Source organism: Schistocerca nitens, chromosome 3, assembly GCF_023898315.1.
Source record: "Schistocerca nitens isolate TAMUIC-IGC-003100 chromosome 3, iqSchNite1.1, whole genome shotgun sequence".
Taxonomy (NCBI): Eukaryota; Metazoa; Arthropoda; class Insecta; order Orthoptera; family Acrididae; genus Schistocerca; species Schistocerca nitens.
In genome coordinates this window covers 927,186,533-927,205,585 of record NC_064616.1, presented here as the reverse complement: position 1 = coordinate 927,205,585, position 19,053 = coordinate 927,186,533, and the positions used below count along the sequence as shown (strand labels likewise).

The window sequence follows — 19,053 nt, the reverse complement described above, 5'->3', positions numbered from 1 at the left end:
CATTCGTCCCTCCATTCACGCCTGTCGCGACACCACTGGAGGCGGGCTGCACGATGTTGGGGCGTGAGCGGAAGACGGCCTAACGGTGTGCGGGACCGTAGCCCAGCTTCATGGAGACGGTTGCGAATGGTCCTCGCCGATACCCCAGGAGCAACAGTGTCCCTAATTTGCTGGGAAGTGGCGGTGCGGTCCCCTACGGCACTGCGTAGGATCCTACGGTCTTGGCGTGCATCCGTGCGTCGCTGCGGTCCGGTCCCAGGTCGACAGGCACGTGCACCTTCCGCCGACCACTGGCGACAACATCGATGTACTGTGGAGATCTCACGCCCCACGTGTTGAGCAATTCGGCGGTACGTCCACCCGGCCTCCCGCATGCCCACTATACGGCCTCGCTCAAAGTCCGTCAACTGCACATACGGTTCACGTCCACGCTGTCGCGGCATGCTACCAGTGTTAAAGACTGCGATGGAGCTCCGTATGCCACGGCAAACTGGCTGACACTGACGGCGGCGGTGCACAAATGCTGCGCAGCTAGCGCCATTCGACGGCCAACACCGCGGTTCCTGGTGTGTCCGCTGTGCCGTGCGTGTGATCATTGCTTGTACAGCCCTCTCGCAGTGTCCGGAGCAAGTATGGTGGGTCTGACACACCGGTGTTAATGTGTTCTTTTTTCCATTTCCAGGAGTGTATTCTATACGACACTGGTGACGGCATGTGCGTCACATGACAGGAATATGTTGTCGACCCACCTAACTCGTACACTTGGCGAATGGGTAAAAATATTCTTCTACCTTGTCCGATTTAGGTTTTCTTGTGGATGTGATAATCACTCCCAAAAAAGTGATGAAAACATAAGAGTTTGTCACATAAACTGCAACAAATGAATGCAACAGTTTCACAGTCGCACAGTTTTCCATGTGCTCTGTCAAAACGTATGTTTTTAACGTTTTCAAATTTTTCCGTGTGTAGACCGTCAAATCCTGCAAATGTCCAAGCAAATCTGAACATGTCCTGGAATTTTGGAAGGCGAAATTGATTATGTGTGAGTGCCTGAACTTGATAATTGTCTGAAAATAAAAAATTAAAATTTTCACTTGAGGGAAGACTTGAACCAACGACCTCTCGTTCCGCAGCTGCTCACGCTAACCACGGGACCACGGCGCTCCTGAGCCGATACTGTGCTTGGTGCTCCTTATCTTTCGCATGAACTACTCAGTTTGTATATTTTGCTTATTTTTTTCATAGTTCCACACCACTTCTTCCTGTTTTCTAGACTGATCTGTGTTCAGTTTCTCAAGGCGTATCCACTGTGCCAACTTATAACTAAATCTGACGGGGGTGCGATGGGGAGGTTCCCTTGTCAGTGTTAGGCGTTATTTTATGAGATTTTGAGCTATTACAGTTGATTAATTTGGTAGTATTGATGGTGTGTTGCGACGGAGATGATCTATTATTGTAAAATTTTGATGGTAGGAATTAAAAGCAGGTATGCGAGATCTAGATACATAAACCATACATATAGATTAGTTGTTACTGCTTAGTGCTAAATGCACTCCTTTTGAACACTTATCTTTACACACTTGTACTAGCAGCGAATTCAAACCCGTAACTTTTACGTTTATGTAAAGGACTGGCAGTTGCTTACCAAACTAAGGATGTCAGAAAAAGCTGGCAAATTGCTTATTTCCACCAAGTTCAGCCATGTTATGTCCAAGATCCAGCGGAACGGCTTGGGCGCCACAGCATTCAGGTCAAGCGAGGCGCCACCTGTGGGAAGAAACCACAATGTACCCGGAGCATCCCATCATCAGCGTTAACGTGTTAGAACGAGATGCGACCTTTGATAAAGGCGTTGAATTCGTCGTGCGAGATGGTCCCCTTGTGGCAGTCTATCTTCATGGCCAACATGAGGGTGAAGAGCGGCTTGTGCTTCTCGTAGAGGCTGCGCAGCGTGAACACCCACACTTCGTGCGTCAGGTACGCTAGGATGTTGTTTATGCGCTCCTCCGTCACAGAGCTCTTGCTGGACCTGCGTTTCACAATACACGGCAAGTAAAAACCTAGCACATTATGGATAAGATATGGAGGACTTTACGAGAAGAGGTCAGATGAGCGACAGATGTGAGAATTAGTGAGAGAGCCTCGATGAAGTGTTGAAATCCAGTGGTACATGCTACGAGGTGCTTTAGATAGTACGTGAGAAAATCTTAGTACGAGTAGGAGGAGGAAAATGTACGGGGAAAGCAGGTGTTAGCTGAAGCAAAGAAAGAATGAACGAAGTGAAAAAATAGTCTGGGGGCAAAAGAAATTTACTCACGACCCCAAAGATTTCTGTGGAAAAATAACATTTAATTATGCTGCATAAACTATATTTTAAATTGTTGATGCCTATCTTTCTCTAGTGTCTGATGCCTGACATATCATATGTGATTGCGTAACGCACTTCAATGAAATCTTACAAAGGTACTGTGAGAATAATGCATATGTTATCTATTCGAGTTCGCTTCGGTAGCAACTTTACATTAAAGTCAGAAGTCCTAGTTGGTTAAACAGACGAATAAGAACCAGTGAACGTCTATGGATTTCTCTGGTGTTGACGATGGTTTTAAAGTAGGCAGGCGCCTACCAGCTGGGCTTGGTCTCGCAGTACACACTATTTGTGGACTCGTGTTAATCAATTTACCCAGAAAAAGTATGACCGATATTCTCATGGTCACAATATGGGCACGTCGGTAATCGTGTAGACAGATATGATGCATATTTTTCTTAAAGTAGCCGTGAATGTAGCTCTGGGGAACGACGATGGCCCTGAAATTCACTCACTGTGTTCAATTGTCATGCCAGCGAAATGAGTCAGTAAATGAACAGAACCCAGTGCGTTGTTCTTACTGGAGAGACATCGTTAGAAGCAAAAGTAGTGTGGAGGCATTTTAAACAGCTGTGACAGGGCTGTTACATTTCACAATATGTACGACTTGGTAAACAACATTTTTAAGTATCTGAAGCTGTTTGCAGACAATATAGTTATGTACTGGGAGGTCACGACCTTAGAAAATTGCTAGTAAATGATGCTGTACTCGAAGATGATCAGCGCTTAACGCAAAAACTGTCAGGTAACTCTCAACATAACACAAGACGCGCAAGTAAACTAAAAGATCTGGTTTCATCTGACTACAAGATCAGCGATCAGTCATCGGTATTAACCACTAACGTCAAACGTCTTAAAGTTCAAGGTGCCTGTGAAGTTCTGCTAACATTTAAAGAAATCAGCTGTTGGAAACTATTGCAGATAGAGAAACGTGATTTGTTTTAAAATCTTTATCGTCTGTGAAAGTTTTTTTTTGGTCCTTTGTTGTGGACTTGATTTTGAGTGCATAAAAATGGCTGCAGATCTGTCATTTGGAATGCAGAGTTCAAATCTGTGACAATGGTACTGCTGAATTATCGTCGCCAGTATTGAAGGGCACCGGCACAAACAACCATAAAACCTTAAAGAAAAAGACAGTGTTAATTCCTCTATGTGGACGTTTCCCTATATTTCAAGCACCCGTTGAGAGAGTGTAAGCTGCAGTTCAACACAGCCCACTGATGTCAATTCATCGTGCATCACGCGAATTGCAAGATCAACTGTCCGTGAAGTGTTACGTAGGACTTTACGTGGCTACAATCTACCCTAGATTATTTTGGCAAAAATACATGTTTAAAGTCGGCCGAAGACATAAAACGTCGTCCGAAATTGTACTGAATGCTTTCTCAGATAATTACTTTGAACAATTGATTCAGGAGCCCACTCGAAGTATAAATGGTTACGGAAACAGACTTGACCTATTAGCTACAAATAATCCTGAGCAAATAGGGAGTATCATGACGGATGCAGGGATTAGTGACCACAACGCTGTTGTAGCGAGATTCAATACTGTAACTTCCAAACCCACAATAAATAAACGCAAAGTACATCTATTTAAACGAAAAGCAGATAAAAATTCTCTTGCCTTCTTTCTAAAAGACACTCTCCACTCCATTCGTTCTATACTAGCATAGACCAGATGTGGTTTAAATTTAAAGAAATAGTGTTGACGGCAATTGAGAGATATATACCACATAAATTAAAATGTCATGATACTGTTCCTCCATGGTACACAAAAAGGGTGAGAACACTGTTGCAGAAGCAACGAAAAAAGAACGCCAAATTTAAAACAGTGCAAAATCCCCAAGATTGGCTAAGTTTCACGGAAGCCCGAAATTCAAAGCGAACTTCAATGCGAGGTGCTTATAGTAGTTTCCACAACGAAACTCTGTCTCGAAGTGTGCAGGGAAACTCAGAGAGATGCTCATATGTAAAGTATATCAGTGGCAAGACGCAATCAATACCTGCACTGTGAAATAAAAATGGTGTTTTCACGGATAACAGTGCCACTAAAACAGGGGTGCTAAACACGGTTTTCCTAAACCCCCTCAACTTTGGCTCGAATTGTGCCTCCGCCGCACACCGCTTGGTGGCTAGGGGAGTATATACAGGGTGTTTCAAAAATGACCGGTATATTTGAAACGGCAATAAAAACTAAACGAGCAGCGATATAAATACACCGTTTGTTGCAATATGCTTGGGACAACAGTACATTTTCAGGCGGACAAACTTTCGAAATTACAGTAGTTACAATTTTCAACAACAGATGGCGCTGCAAGTGATGTGAAAGATATAGAAGACAACGCAGTCTGTGGGTGCGCCATTCTGTACGTCGTCTTTCTGCTGTAAGCGTGTGCTGTTCACAACGTGCAAGTGTGCTGTAGACAACATGGTTTATTCCTTAGAACAGAGGATTTTTCTGGTGTTGGAATTCCACCGCCTAGAACACAGTGTTGTTGCAACAAGACGAAGTTTTCAACGGAGGTTTAATGTAACCAAAGGACCGAAAAGCGATACAATAAAGGATCTGTTTGAAAAATTTCAACGGACTGGGAACGTGACGGATGAACGTGCTGGAAAGGTAGGGCGACCGCGTACGGCAACCACAGAGGGCAACGCGCAGCTAGTGCAGCAGGTGATCCAACGGCGGCCTCGGGTTTCCGTTCGCCGTGTTGCAGCTGCGGTCCAAATGACGCCAACGTCCACGTATCGTCTCATGCGCCAGAGTTTACACCTCTATCCATACAAAATTGAAACGCGGCAACCCCTCAGCGCCGCTACCATTGCTGCACGAGAGACATTCGCTAACGATATAGTGCACAGGATTGATGACGCCGATATGCATGTGGGCAGCATTTGGTTTACTGACGAAGCTTATTTTTACCTGGACGGCTTCGTCAATAAACAGAACTGGCGCATATGGGGAACCGAAAAGCCCCATGTTGCAGTCCCATCGTCCCTGCATTCTCAAAAAGTACTGGTCTGGGCCGCCGTGTCTTCCAATGAACACCTCGTGGTTTATGCAAGATGGTGCCCGGCCACATCGCACGGCCGACGTCTTTAATTTCCTGAATGAATATTTCGATGATCGTGTGATTGCTTTGGGCTATCCGAAACATACAGGAGGCGGCGTGGATTGGCCTCCCTATTCGCCAGACATGAACCCCTGTGACTTCTTTCTGTGGGGACACTTGAAAGACCAGGTGTACCGCCAGAATCCAGAAACAATTGAACAGCTGAAGCAGTACATCTCATCTGCATGTGAAGCCATTCCGCCAGACACGTTGTCAAAGGTTTCGGGTAATTTCATTCAGAGACTTTTCCATATTATTACTACGCATGGTGGATATGTGGAAAATATCGTACTATAGAGTTTCCCAGACCGCAGCGCCATCTGTTGTTGAAAATTGTAACTACTGTAATTTCGAAAGTTTGTCTGCCTGAAAATGTACTGTTGTCCCAAGCATATTGCAACAAACGGTGTATATCTATCGCTGCTCGTTTAGTTTTTATTGCCGTTTCAAATATACCGGTCATTTTTGAAACACCCTGTATGTAGATGTAGAACACCTCCACCACAGATCGAAGAGCAGCAGCCGTCCATCATCTTGCAAAATGATGATACACCCCCACATTGGAGTTTGAACGTGCGGGACGTGCTGAATGATTCATTTCCTGACAGGTAGATGGGTCTGATGGTCGTATTGCATGGACCCACGCTCTCCCTTTGTCGCGTCATTATACCTCTTTTGTGGGATTCCGTCAAGGATCGCGTGTACACGACATCAGTCAATGAAGTTGTTACTGTTCGTGCAAGAGTCAGTGAAGGAATAAGAAATGTTGATGCTGCAATGCTCACCCGTGCGCGGGCAGAACTCAAATACGGCCTCAATGTCCTACGAGCGACTAGTGGGTCATGTACCGAAATTCTGGGATAACAGAAATAAACTTTGAGCGCTGGTAAACGTCTTACAGAAAACCATGATGCTCTGTCTCTAATAGTTTCCATGTTATGTTATTTTGAAATATAAGAGCAGCGGGATATTATGGACTCTGTATTTCCCGGTAGATAATTACAACCACATAAATTAAGCTGTGGCGGCAGAGGTGAATAACAGACAGTGTCATCTAAAGAATCGTAAGAGCATGTAATGCAACTGCGAAAGACGTCCCTTTCAAAACACTCGTCCGAACATTCATTAATATTGTCCGCTCGTTTGTTACTCTTTGGTTGGGGGTGTTGGATTGTTTGGGGGAAGAGACCAAACAGCGAGGTCATCGGTCTCGTCGGATTAGGGAAGGACGGGGAAGGAAGTCGGCCGTGCCCTTTCAGAGGAACCGGCATTTGCCTGGAGCTTTTTAGGGAAATCACTGTTACTCTTGCTAGGTTTGATTAATAGAAATGACGTAGAGAAATGATTTGCATTGCGTCATAGATTTCCTTCTAGGCGCATAAGCGAATTCCAATGAAATGTTACATGAAAAGCACCTTTGCTTCGCGGAGAGCCTCACTTTCCAAATTTCGAGAACCCCTGTATCACTAAAAGTCAAGAAACATAACTGCCTTGAATTTATTTATATGTTGGCTAAAATGAAAGAGTTCTGGACATGTGGAGAAGTGCGCCGATGTAAAGCACACAGTTTGCTGAATTGGCCTAATCCACGAAACGTGTTATCGTAGGTATGGACTTTGATCCATTGTTTTGTATGTGAGTAAAGATGACATTTTATGAATTTATTATATTCCTCCCTGGTCTTCGTTCAATGAATCTGTCATCGTGTTCGGTCCTCCACATGTATTCACGTTCTCGGCAAGTTCCCTGTTCGTTTTAATTCTGTTCAGATCTGGGGAGAAGCAGTTTGAATTAAGCAATATTCTACATCTACATCTACATCTACATACATACTCCACAATCCACCATACGGTGCGTGGCGGAGGGTACCTCGTACCGCAACAAGCATCATGTTCCACTCCCAAACAGAACCAGGGAAAAATGACTGCCTATATGCCTCTGTACGAGCCCTAATCTCTGTTATCTTATCTTTGTGGCGGCAGTAAAATTGTACTGCAGTCAGCCTCAAATGTTGGTTCTCTAAATTTCCTCAGTAGCACTTCACGAAAAGAACGCCTCCTTTGCTCCAGAGACTCCCACCCGTGTTCCTGAAGCATTTCCGTAACACTCGCGTGATGATCAAACCTACCAGTAACAAATCTAGCAGCCCGCCTCTGATTTGCTTCTATGTTCTCCCTAAATCCGACCTGATAGGGATCCCAAACGCTCTAACAGTACTCAAGAACAGGTCATATTAGTGTTTTATAAGCGGCCTCCTTTACAGATGAATTACATCTTCCCAAAATTCTACCAATGAACCGAATACAACTATCCGCCTTTCTCACAACTGCCAATACATGCTTGTCCCACTTCATATCGCTCTGCAATGTTACGCCCAAATATTTAATCGACGTGACTGTGTCAAGCGCTACACTACTAATGGAATATTCAAAAATTACGGGATTCTTTTTCCTATTCATCTGCATTAATTTACATTTATCTATATTTAGAGTTAGCTGCCATTCTTTTCACCAATCACAAATCCTGTTGAAGTCATCTTGTATCCTCCTACAGTCACTCAACGACGACACCTTCCCGTACACCACAGCATCATCAGCAAACAACCGCACATTGCTATCCACCCTATCCAAAAGATCATGTATGTAGATAGAAAACAACAGCGGACCAACCACACTTCCCTGGGGCACTCCAGATGATACCCTCTCCTCCGATGAACACTCACCATCGAGGACAACGTACTGGGTTCTATTACTTAAGAAGTCTTCGAGCCACTCACATATTTGGGAACCAATCCCATATGCTCGTACCTTAGTTGGGAGTCTGCAGTGGGGCGCCGAGTCAAACGCTTTCCGGAAGTCAAGGAATATGGCATCTGTCTGATACCCTTCATCCATGGTTCGCAAGATATCATGTGAAAAAAGGGCGAGTTGCGTTTCGCAGGAGCGATGCTTTCTAAAGCTGTGGTGATGCATGGACAGCAACTTCTCTGTCTCAAGGAAATTCATTATATTCGAACTGAGAATATGTTCGAGAATTCTGCAACAAACCGATGTTAAGGATATTGGTCTGTAATTTTGAGGATCCGTCCTTCTACCCTTCTTATATACAGGCGTCACCTGCGCTTTTTCCCAGTCGCTCGATACTTTACGTTGGGTAAGAGATTCGCGATAAATGCAAGCTAAGTAAGGAGCCAATGCAGTAGAGTACTCTCTGTAAAACCGAATTGGAATCCCATCAGGACCTGGTGATTTATTTATTTTCAACCCATTCAGCTGCTTCACAACCCCAGGGATGTCTGTCACTATGTCCTCCACACGGGAATCTGTACGAGACTCAAACGGCGGTATGTCTGTACGATCCTCCTGCGTGAAAGATTTCTCAAATGCTAAATTTAAAATTTCAGTGAGTGACTGGATGGAAGCCTTCGACCCGCTTACCGATTTTACGTAAGACCAGAATTTCCTTGGGTTTTCAGCAAAATCTTTTGCTAAGGTATGACGGTGGTAGTGGTTGTATGCTTCCCGCATCGCTCTTTTTACAGTAGCACGAATCTCTACTAACTTTTACCTGTCCTCATTCTCCCGATCTTTCTTGTACTACGAGTGCAACTGTCTTTGCTTCCTGAACATTCACCGAATTGCGCTGTTAAACCACGGTGGGTCCTTTCCGTCCGTAACCCACTTTTTCGGCACATACTTTTCCAATGCGTGATTTACAATGTGTTTAAAATTTGCCCATAATTCTTCTACGTCCATCGTACCGGAAGTAAATGAAGTCGATTTATTTACTAAGTGGGATGCTAACAACTGCTTATCTGCTCTTTCTAGTAAGAATACTGTCCTAGCCTTCTTGACCGACTTTTTAACTTTCGTAATCATAGTCGTAATGACAACCTCATGATCACTAATCCCTGTCTCAACACACCGTCGAATAGGTCTGGTCTGTTCGTGGCTATCAGATCTAAAATATTTCCATTCACAATTATATGAAGCAGAAATTTTCAGCTATACAGGTAAGTTTACGAAGCTGTGGAGCAGCGAGATACATTCCGCTGGAGACGGTATCAGTGAGGTAATTATTTTCTGCTGCTACACAAGTTCACGGTTTTTCTGATTATTAGGTAGCCTAGGGCACAGAATGGCAAAAGTGTCAGCCTTGCACAAATTGTATCAATAAGATATTTCTTTAGAAGATGCATGAGGTCTACAGTGAGGATTCTAATTTCAGTTTAGTCTTGGTTAACCGTGGTTAATCCCTCTTTCTTCCGTTGCGTTTTACGAAAGTCCTCGTCACACCGAAATTTTAGTTATCGTAATCAGATGGTGTTTACTTCATGTCGCTCAGATTTAATATAAAGGAGTTCAGGGTATAAAAGCAGGGTTATGATCTCACATGAATTTCCAGGTTAAAGATACTTAGAGGCTTGCGGAGTACAGATGTTGATTTATAGGTTGATTTGTGTCTTCACGATTCCTCTGCTTTTGGATGACTCCTACCATTCCTCGTTCCAGACTTCTCTATCTGTGACTAAATCTTCATACGAAATTTGTAGCTGTGTTTTAAAATGGCTTATTTCTCAATCATAAACTGTGTCTTTAGACATAACACATGCCATTTCATTTCCCTGAATACCGTTACGCACCTCCCTCAGAGGTTGACACTGTTGACGGTTGTGTAATAAATTAAAAAGGTACTGAATGTCGTAAGAAACGAACTTATCATCCTTTTCACCGTGCAGAGTTCTCAGGATTACCAAGTGTTGATCTGAAATCCAGTATTAGGAAGATTTGTTTTTCTGCATCTAGACTGGAGACCTTGTAAGGCAGCTGTCTGCTTTACTGTTACAATAATGACATCTGTTGGAAGGATACCGTGCCAACTTGAGTATAAACGCTACGTTACCTGCAGCCCTTCCAAAGAGAAAAACCTCTTTCGCATCTAACGATGACTATCTTACAAGATGAGTGATAGAGACAGCATTAACTTAATTTACCAAGATTTTTTATCAGTTTACAGTCAGAACACAATCCAATATACACTAAAGCTCGTAGCCTTACGTATTGCCTCTCAGACATTAATTATTATGCCGCCACATTTCTCGCTAGATTCTGAATAAATGTTTCTTAAGAAATCCAGTTTTAACATGTGATACGATAACACCTTATCTTCATAGCAAATAAATAGAGTTCGTGCGACGATTTCAAGGAAGAATGTCAGTACGATCTCCGTTAGTGTAAGAATTTTGGAAAACGTAATGTAGTATTTAGGCCTTAGCCCCGTAGTCTTCCCGCCGGCCGAGGTGACCGAGCGCTTCTAGGCGCTACAGTCAGGAACCGCGCAACCGCTACGGTCGCAGGTTCGAATTCTGCCTCGGGCATGGATGTGTGTGATGTCCTTAGGTTAGTTAGGTTTACGTAGTTCTAAGTTCTAAGGAACTGATGACCTCAGAAGTTAAGTCCCATAGTGCTCAGAGGCACTTGAACCATTTTTGTAGTCTTCCGTTTTGATGCTATTATGATCAGTGAGAGGCTGTATAGGTGGCTTTTACCCGTTTACTGATTTAATATGAGACCAAAACTTGTCAGACTGGTAAGTGATATAACACTTTCGAATTCTTTTTCGAAATTAATTCGCTGAGTGCTAGTTCCTTGACATCAGCTGTGTTAGATATAAATCTAATACCCAATAGAGACTTGAAAATTTGTGCCGGTCCAGGAGTCGAACCCGGATTTCCCGCTTATCGCGACCGGTCGCCTTAACCGCTTCGGCCAACTGCGCATGCTCCCAGGCCGATCCCAACTTCCATGTATCACACTATCAAAGTCCTTATATCGCAATTCACTAAATTAATCACCTAATGGTCTCAATATTACTTGGATCCTCGCAACAGGAAGAATGAGACAAAGAGGAATCAGACCAATGCTGTTGTCATCGTGTGGCCGCTTAGGCTTGTAATACTTAAATGCATGCCTGAAAGAACAGACACAGTTGACGCTCGAAAGCTATAGGAAATATTTTTGAAATTCTTTCAGACATGCATGTAAGTATTACAAGCCTAGACTGCAACACGACGAGCCGCGCGGGTTAGCCGAGCGGTCTTAGGCGCTGCAGTCATGGACTGTGCGGCTGATCCTGACGGAGGTTCGATTCCTCCCTCGGGCATGGGTGTGTGTTTGTCCTTAGGATAATTTAGATTATGTAGTGAGTAATCTTAGGGACTGATGACCTTAGCAGTTAAGTCCCATGAGATTACACACACATTTGAACATTTTGAACACGACGATAACAACAGTGTTCGCGATTCATGGTTGTCTCATTCTCCCTGTTTTCGGAATCTAGGTAATACTGCGAGGATTATGTGGTGAATTTTGTGGACTACGATATAAGGAAGTAGACAGTGCGACTTACGGAAGTTCAGGTCGATCGGGGGAGCACGCATGGATAGCCGCAGTGGTTAAGGGGACCGCTCGCGAAAAGCGGGAAATCAGGGTTCGAGTCACGGTTCGGCACAGAAAGTTTCATACGTCACTGGTGGTTAGTAGGTATACACCTAACACAGCTTCTGTTAAGGAATACGGAGTCAGCGAATTAATTTCGAAAATATTTCGTATAGCTGTGAATCGTCAACAGTGTATTTTTTCAAACATGCGTGTAAAAAAAAATCCTAGAACGCTCACGCATGTATCTCATTAAGCTAATTTTAGCTACGTTCTTTTTTATTTTGTTTCCGGAGTGGCTTTCTCACATGGCTCTCGAACCCCGACGCGTTTCTCCATCCCTCACGACTTTGCTCCGCACGTATCTGTCAAAAGCGTGTGGTACAATATTCTTGAACTTTGGCCTATACATTTAGTCTCAGACACAATTGTATGTTGCTGACTGTTCAGGTAATCTGAAATCTGTTTCATGTTACACTTACTAAGCAGAAATATGATAGTACAACGTCGTTATGCTCATAGATTCCTTTCTCTATGCTGAGTTTAAAAGTTCGAGTCTGTTTCTAACAAGGTCCAAGAGGTTACCATCACGAGTCGATCCTCTGATTAACTGCTCCACGTAATTTTTTCATTTAGAACCATTTCAGTCAATTCCATGTAGCTACTATTCGCCATAATGATTTGAGTCTCCCATTCTAAAGCTGATAAGTTTAAGACTCCCCAAAACACTACAACAAGACCACGAATTCTCAGATATACGAAACGGTCTATCTCATGTATGTGATCTGGTGGACCTACTTTGTTATGGAATTATCGAAAATGGTGAGGAACTGCTTGAGGGAGTTCTGGTACATGACGTTGACGTTGCTCATCTCGACGATGAGGAAGTAGAGGATGGAGCCGCGTGCTGCCACGGCTCGGAACTCCTCGCGCGCCACCGTGATCTTGCGCTCTGTGTGCGCCGCCACCTTCAGCTTCTGGTTCACCTGCTCAGCCGTCGTCTTCGTTTCTTGCAGAACCCGTATCAGCGCTTCGTCGTCCACCAGAGAGCCCTGCAATCAGATTTCACTTTCAGGTGCGTCCGAGCTCACTACTCAACCAGCATGCTTACAAGAGTTTTTAAGAAAACCTATACTACTGGTCATTAAAATTGCTACACCACGAAGATGACGTGCTACAGACGCGAAATTTAACCGACAGGTAGAAGATTCTGTAATATGCAAATGATCAGCTTTTCAGGGCATTCACGCAAGGTTGGTGCCGGTGGCAACACCTACGACGTGCTGACATGAGGAAAGTTTCCAACCGATTTCTCATACACAAACAGCAGATGACCGGCGTTGCCTGGTGAAAAGTTGTGACGCCTCGTGTAAGGAGGAGAAATTCATACCATCACATTTCCGACTTTGATAAAGGTCGCATTGTAGCCTATCGCGATTGCGGTTTATCGCACCGCGACATTGCTTCTCGCGTTGGACGAGATCCAATGACTGTTAGCAGAATATGGAATCGGTGGGTTCAGGAGGGTAATACGCAACGCCGTGCTGGATCCCAACGGCCTCGTATCAGTAGCAGTCGAGATGACAGGCATCTTATCCGCATGGCTGTAACGGATCGTGCAGCCACGTCTCGATCCCTGAGTCAACAGATGAGGGCGTTTGCAAGACAACAACCATCTGCACGAACAGTTCGACGACGTTTGCAGCAGCATGGACTATCAGCTCGGAGACCATGGCTGCGGTTACGCTTGACGCTGCATCACAGACAGTAGCGCCTGCGATGGTGGACTCAACGACGAGCCTGGGTAACACGAATGGCAAAACGTCATTTTTTTCGGATGAATCCAGGTTATGTTTACAGCATCATGATAGTCGCATCCGTGTTTGACGACATCGCGGTGAACACACAATGGAAGCGTGTGTTCGTCATCACCCTACTGGCGTATCACCCGGCATGCCATTGGTTGCCATCACCTCTTGTTCGCATTGACGGCACTTTGAACAGTGGACGTTACATTTCAGATGTGTTACGACCCGTGGCTCTACCCTTCATTCGATCCCTGTGAGACCCTATATTTCAGCAGGATAATGCACGACCGAATGTTGCAGGTCCTGTGCGGGCCTTTCTGGATACAGAAAATGTTCGACTGCTGCCCTGTCCAGCACATTTTCCAGATCACTCACCAATTGAAAACGTCTGGTCAATGGTGGCCGAGCAACTGGCTCGTCACAGTCCTTCAGTCACTACTCTTGATGAACTGAGGTATCGTTTTGAAGGTGTATAGGCAGCTGTACCTGTACACGCCATCCAAACTCTGTTTGACTCAATGCCCAGGCGTATCAAGGCCGTTATTACGGCCAAAGGTGGTTGTTGTGGGTACTGATTTCTCAGGATCTATGCATCCAAATTGAGTGAAAATGTAATCACAAGTCAGTTCTAGTATAATATATTTGTCCAATGAATACCCGTTTATCATCTGCATTTCTACTTGGTGTAGCAATTTTAATGTCCAGTAATGTAGTTAGATGTGGGGTAACTATAGTTGGAGTCACGGACAATGGCGGTCGAGTTTAGACTTGTTATGTGCACCTACGTCACACATTCCCCGACAGCCGCGTTCAGTAGTATTCTGAGCGGACTGTTGTAGCCAGTCGCTGCAGTCTGGAACCGCAAGACCGCTACGGTCGCAGGTTCGAATCCTGCCTCGGGCATGGATGTTTGTGATGTCCTTAGGTTAGTTAGGTTTAACTAGTTCTAAGTTCTAGGGGACTAATGACCTCAGCAGTTGAGTCCCATAGTGCTCAGAGCCATTTGAACCATTTTTTGTTGTAGCCAGTACGAGCACTAAACGTGAGCGTAGCAAGTTATCAAGTGAATTTTTATTCCGTTTGTTGCGAGCTGTCATCGCTGATTGCGGTGCTAAGCGACAAATTCTACATAAGCAAGCGAGAGACTTACTTTCTTCAAACACAAAGCATGTGTATGCGCGTTCTGGAGCTGTCGCTTAGAATTGGCAACAATGCAATCCCTGTCGGTGCCTCGGTCAGTACGAACCGTAATCGTTCGTGATGCTACCTATAGCGTTTTAAAATTTGTCATTTGTTACTGTTAAAACAATCGTATTACAGAAACTGGCTGAGTGGATCTTTCACTCAGAGAGTTTACAGTAATAGAGTTGTGAAAAAATGAAATACAGTAATGTATTCATTGTTTGACTTTTAATTATTTTTGTGAAGGAAAATCTCAACAATAGTGACTTGAATCGTTTCGTTTAACCTTTGATAATCAGTCACCTTCAGAAAGGAGGATTTACAATTATTTTGCAGAATTTTGCAGAGGGGAAACTTCAGTCTGGTCGATCAAAAAGTATCGGTGTTGTGCGAAGCATGACTGAAGAGGATGACACTTACAGTAAGATACAGGTACGTCGGTTTGATTTTGCATGAAAATTAGCTGCGAAAAATATCTGTTGCCGATGGATAACCCACTATTTGATTGAAGATCAAAAATAGGCTTGTATGAATTGGATGAGGAAATGTTCAAAAAAGTCGACAGAGGAAATGCAAAATGTGGATGCAACATTTTAACAAGATACAATACTTACACACTGCCTGATACAAAAGGTGGAGCACCCACAAAAGAAGGTGGAAACGGAATGGAACTTTAGGGAGCGAGAGGATATGTGATGTTATATGAGTGGTTTCAAAATCGAGTTAAATATGAGCCCATTATCAGTATGAGGCTGCACCCCGTGTGGCCTGGATGCGTGCACGGATTCGGTTGGGGAGGATGTCATAAAGCCGTTGTATCCTCTCCCTAGGCAAGCTGGATCACAACTGTTGTAACTTGTCCTTTAGAGCCTGAGTAATGGAACTGGGACAGAGTTCATATCATAGCTGGTTCTACAGGGACAGATCTTAGGACCTTGCTGACCACAGGAGTATCTCAAAAAAAACACAGACAGAGACACGTGCCATGTCTGGAAGAGCATTGTCCTCTTGAAAAATGGCACCACGATACTGCCGCATGAGAGGTAACACACGAGGATGCAGTATGTCCGTGACGTACTGTTGTGCTACCAGAGTTCACTCAGTTACTACTAGCAGTACCTGAAGTCATACCCAGTGGCTCTCCACACCATGACTCCAGCAGTAACGCCGCTGTGCCTGTCCAAAACGTTAGAAGAAAAGGACCTCTCCCCAGGTACCGCCATACTCGCCGACGAGGGTCATTCAGGATAGTGCAGAACCACTGTTCGTCACTCACCCGTGGTCGAGTGGGAGATCATTCCTAAGTCTGGCAGGCAGCGAAAAACTTTCCGGGATCCGATCGTAGGGCCTCCCCAGTTCGTTTGACGAACAGGTTTCGGGCGTTATCTGTGGCTGACGATGTCTCTGAGCCGGATGCAATCGTCCACCCTGTTCCAGACGAAGCTTCTCGGCCCGCAAGGTCTGGTCATTCACAGAGGGTGGGTTTGCTGGTAGTTGGGAGCTCCAACGTTAGGCGCGTAATGGGGCCCCTTAGTAACATGGCTGCCAAGGAGAGGAAGGAAGCCAGTGTACACTCCGTGTGTATACTGGGGAGGAGTCATTCCGAATGTGGAAAGAGTGGGTGCTTCCGGATGCCATGAAGAGTACAGGGTGCAGCCAACTGCGAGTGATGAGTCATTTCGGTACCAACGACGTGTGTCGCTTTGGATCGGAGGAGATTATCTCTGGTTTTGGGCGGCTAGCGGAAATGGTAAAGACTGCCAGTCTTGCTTCGGAGATTAAGGTGGAGCTCGCCATCTGCAACATCGCCCATAGAACCGACTGTGTTCCTTTGGTGCAGAGCCGAGTGGAGGGTCTAAATCAGAGGCTCCGGCGGTTCTGTAACCGTGTAGGCTGCAGATTCCTTGACTTGCGCCATCGAGTGGTGGGTTTCCGGGTTGCACTTAATAGGTCAGGAGTCCACTACACACAGGAGGCGGCTACACGAGTCGCGGGGGCTGTGTGGAAGGGACTGGGTGGTTTTTTTAGGTTAGAGGGTCTCAGGGAACCACAGAAAGGCGTATGTCTAAAAGGGAGCAGGTTAAACACAGTAAGGTAGTTGTAGACACCATCGGTACTGTTGTTGTAAATTGTCGTAGCTGTATTGGGAAAGAACCAGAGCTCCAAGCCCTGATAGAAAGCACTGAAGCTCAAATAGTAATAGGTAAACAAAGCTGGCTAAAGCCGAAAATAAGTTCAGCCGAAATTTTTTCAAACGATCTAACAGCGTTCAGAAAGGATAGATTAAATACAGTTGGCGGTGGAGTAATTATTGCTATCAGATGTAGTTTGCCTTCTAATGAAATTGAAGTAGATAGTTTCTGCGAAATAGTATGGGTAGAAGTTACACCTGACAATCGGGCTAAACTAGTAATTGGTTGTGACGATAGATCGCCAGGCTGCCTCTTTTTGTGCAAACAGCCACTGAATCTGTGAAGTCCTTCATATCACGAACAAATTGCGAAAGGTAAAAAGCGCTGAAACCACGATTCTGCCGATCTCAGAGTGTTGTGTCGACTGCAAAATGGCGTAGCGCAATGTTGAATGAAATGTCGCGCTGTTGCGGGTACTTCCGAGAAAGACCGAGCAAAGCCAAGTGAGAAGCCGGGCCATAGCCCGCACACGCTGCACGCTTCAAGTGTGATACGGTCTGGCCGGCCTCGGGCTACACGGAAATACGTGACACATGCCCGTATGAGCCAGTTCATTGTACCTATAAAGTAGTAACACAGCTCTCACGATCTCACCGTTTCTACGAGACATACTGAAGCTGTAGCGTTTTTCTGTGGCGTGCTGGTGTAAAAAGAAACGCAAAATCAGCTAAGTGGCAAAGTTCGTGCAATTCGCACGTTTATTTACTTACATTTACGTATATAAGCAGACTCCTGGTATTTCCTTTGTCTTAGAGTAAAATCACGTGCATTACATCAATTCACTTCGAAAACATAGGTACAAAAACTTGACGTAAAATTTAAACGATGTTTTGGTGCTGGTTTCATCAGAACTCGTGCGGGTGTCGAGACATATTGTGTAGTATTAAATCGACAATTGTAAACATAACATGCAGTTTTCAGGAACGTGTTGTATTGTGTAATGTTACATCGTTAGCTGTAAGGTTTACTGTGCTTTTCAGAAACATTGGCAACTGTATCCTCGTTCGCAACTAACAGCGTCCAAATTTCGTTATTTATTTGTGTGAAAAAGGTATACTTTTAGTAGTTTCGGACTCTTACAAAGATTTTCACAATTTACGAGTGTTTTGTATGACCTGTTTGGTAATAAATCTGTGTTTGTGACTTACAACTATTGTAAATAAGTAAAATATCGTGTCATATTAATTCTATATTTTAATAGAAGTGTGTATTGTCTACATGTATCCTAAAATGACGCTAGTGTCGAACTTTCTTAGTAATTGTAACCCGAACAACGTTTCAGAGAAGTAGTAAAATTTGTACCAAGTTTTCTGTGGTCGTAATAGATATCTCGTTTTTTGCTATAAAATACTGAAATTCCAAAAAAAGCTACAGATAATATTTGTAGCACATAAAACTCACAGATTAAAAGAGAATCAGCCGGCCGAAGTGGCCGAGCGGTTCTAGGCGCTACAGTCTGGAACCGCGCGACCGCTACGGTCGCAGGTTCGAATCCTGCCTCGGGCATGGATGTGTGTGATGTCCTTAGGTTAGTTACGTTTAAGTAGTTCTAAGTTCTAAGGGACTGATGACTCAGAAGTCCCATAGTGCTCAGAGCCATTTGAACCAAAAGATAATCAGCGAGCTTATTACTCGTATAAAGTTATTTGTTTACTGTTCTATAAAATACTGCACCAGGCATAAATTGTTAACTGTTCTGTAAAATATTACGCCAGGTATAATGCAGCTCCACTGTGCTTGCTGCTCTCAGGCAGGGGATGAGTTGGTTACTATTCATAAGCAGCAGGAAATCGCCCTGATTACTGTCAAACGATTGCAAGCGGCTGCGAATGGGTTGTGGTGGGAAGGCTAACAAGAGTTGTGTACGACAGGTAGCATAGATACCTCATGTAAAAATTTTAAACATTTGATTGGCTGTGATTCAGCAACCGCATGCTATTTAATTACAGGACG

General features: G+C 44.3%; 1 protein-coding gene across 1 annotated transcript in view; it reads right to left on the bottom strand.

Annotated features, from left to right (window-relative positions):
- Window positions 1-19,053, bottom strand: part of LOC126249493 (dynein axonemal heavy chain 5) — an 856,962-nt gene that overhangs the window by 144,575 nt on the left and 693,334 nt on the right. The window contains 3 exon segments of the mRNA XM_049951144.1: window positions 1,646-1,767; window positions 1,839-2,029; window positions 12,717-12,970. Of these exon segments, the coding sequence (XP_049807101.1) occupies window positions 1,646-1,767; window positions 1,839-2,029; window positions 12,717-12,970 (567 nt within the window).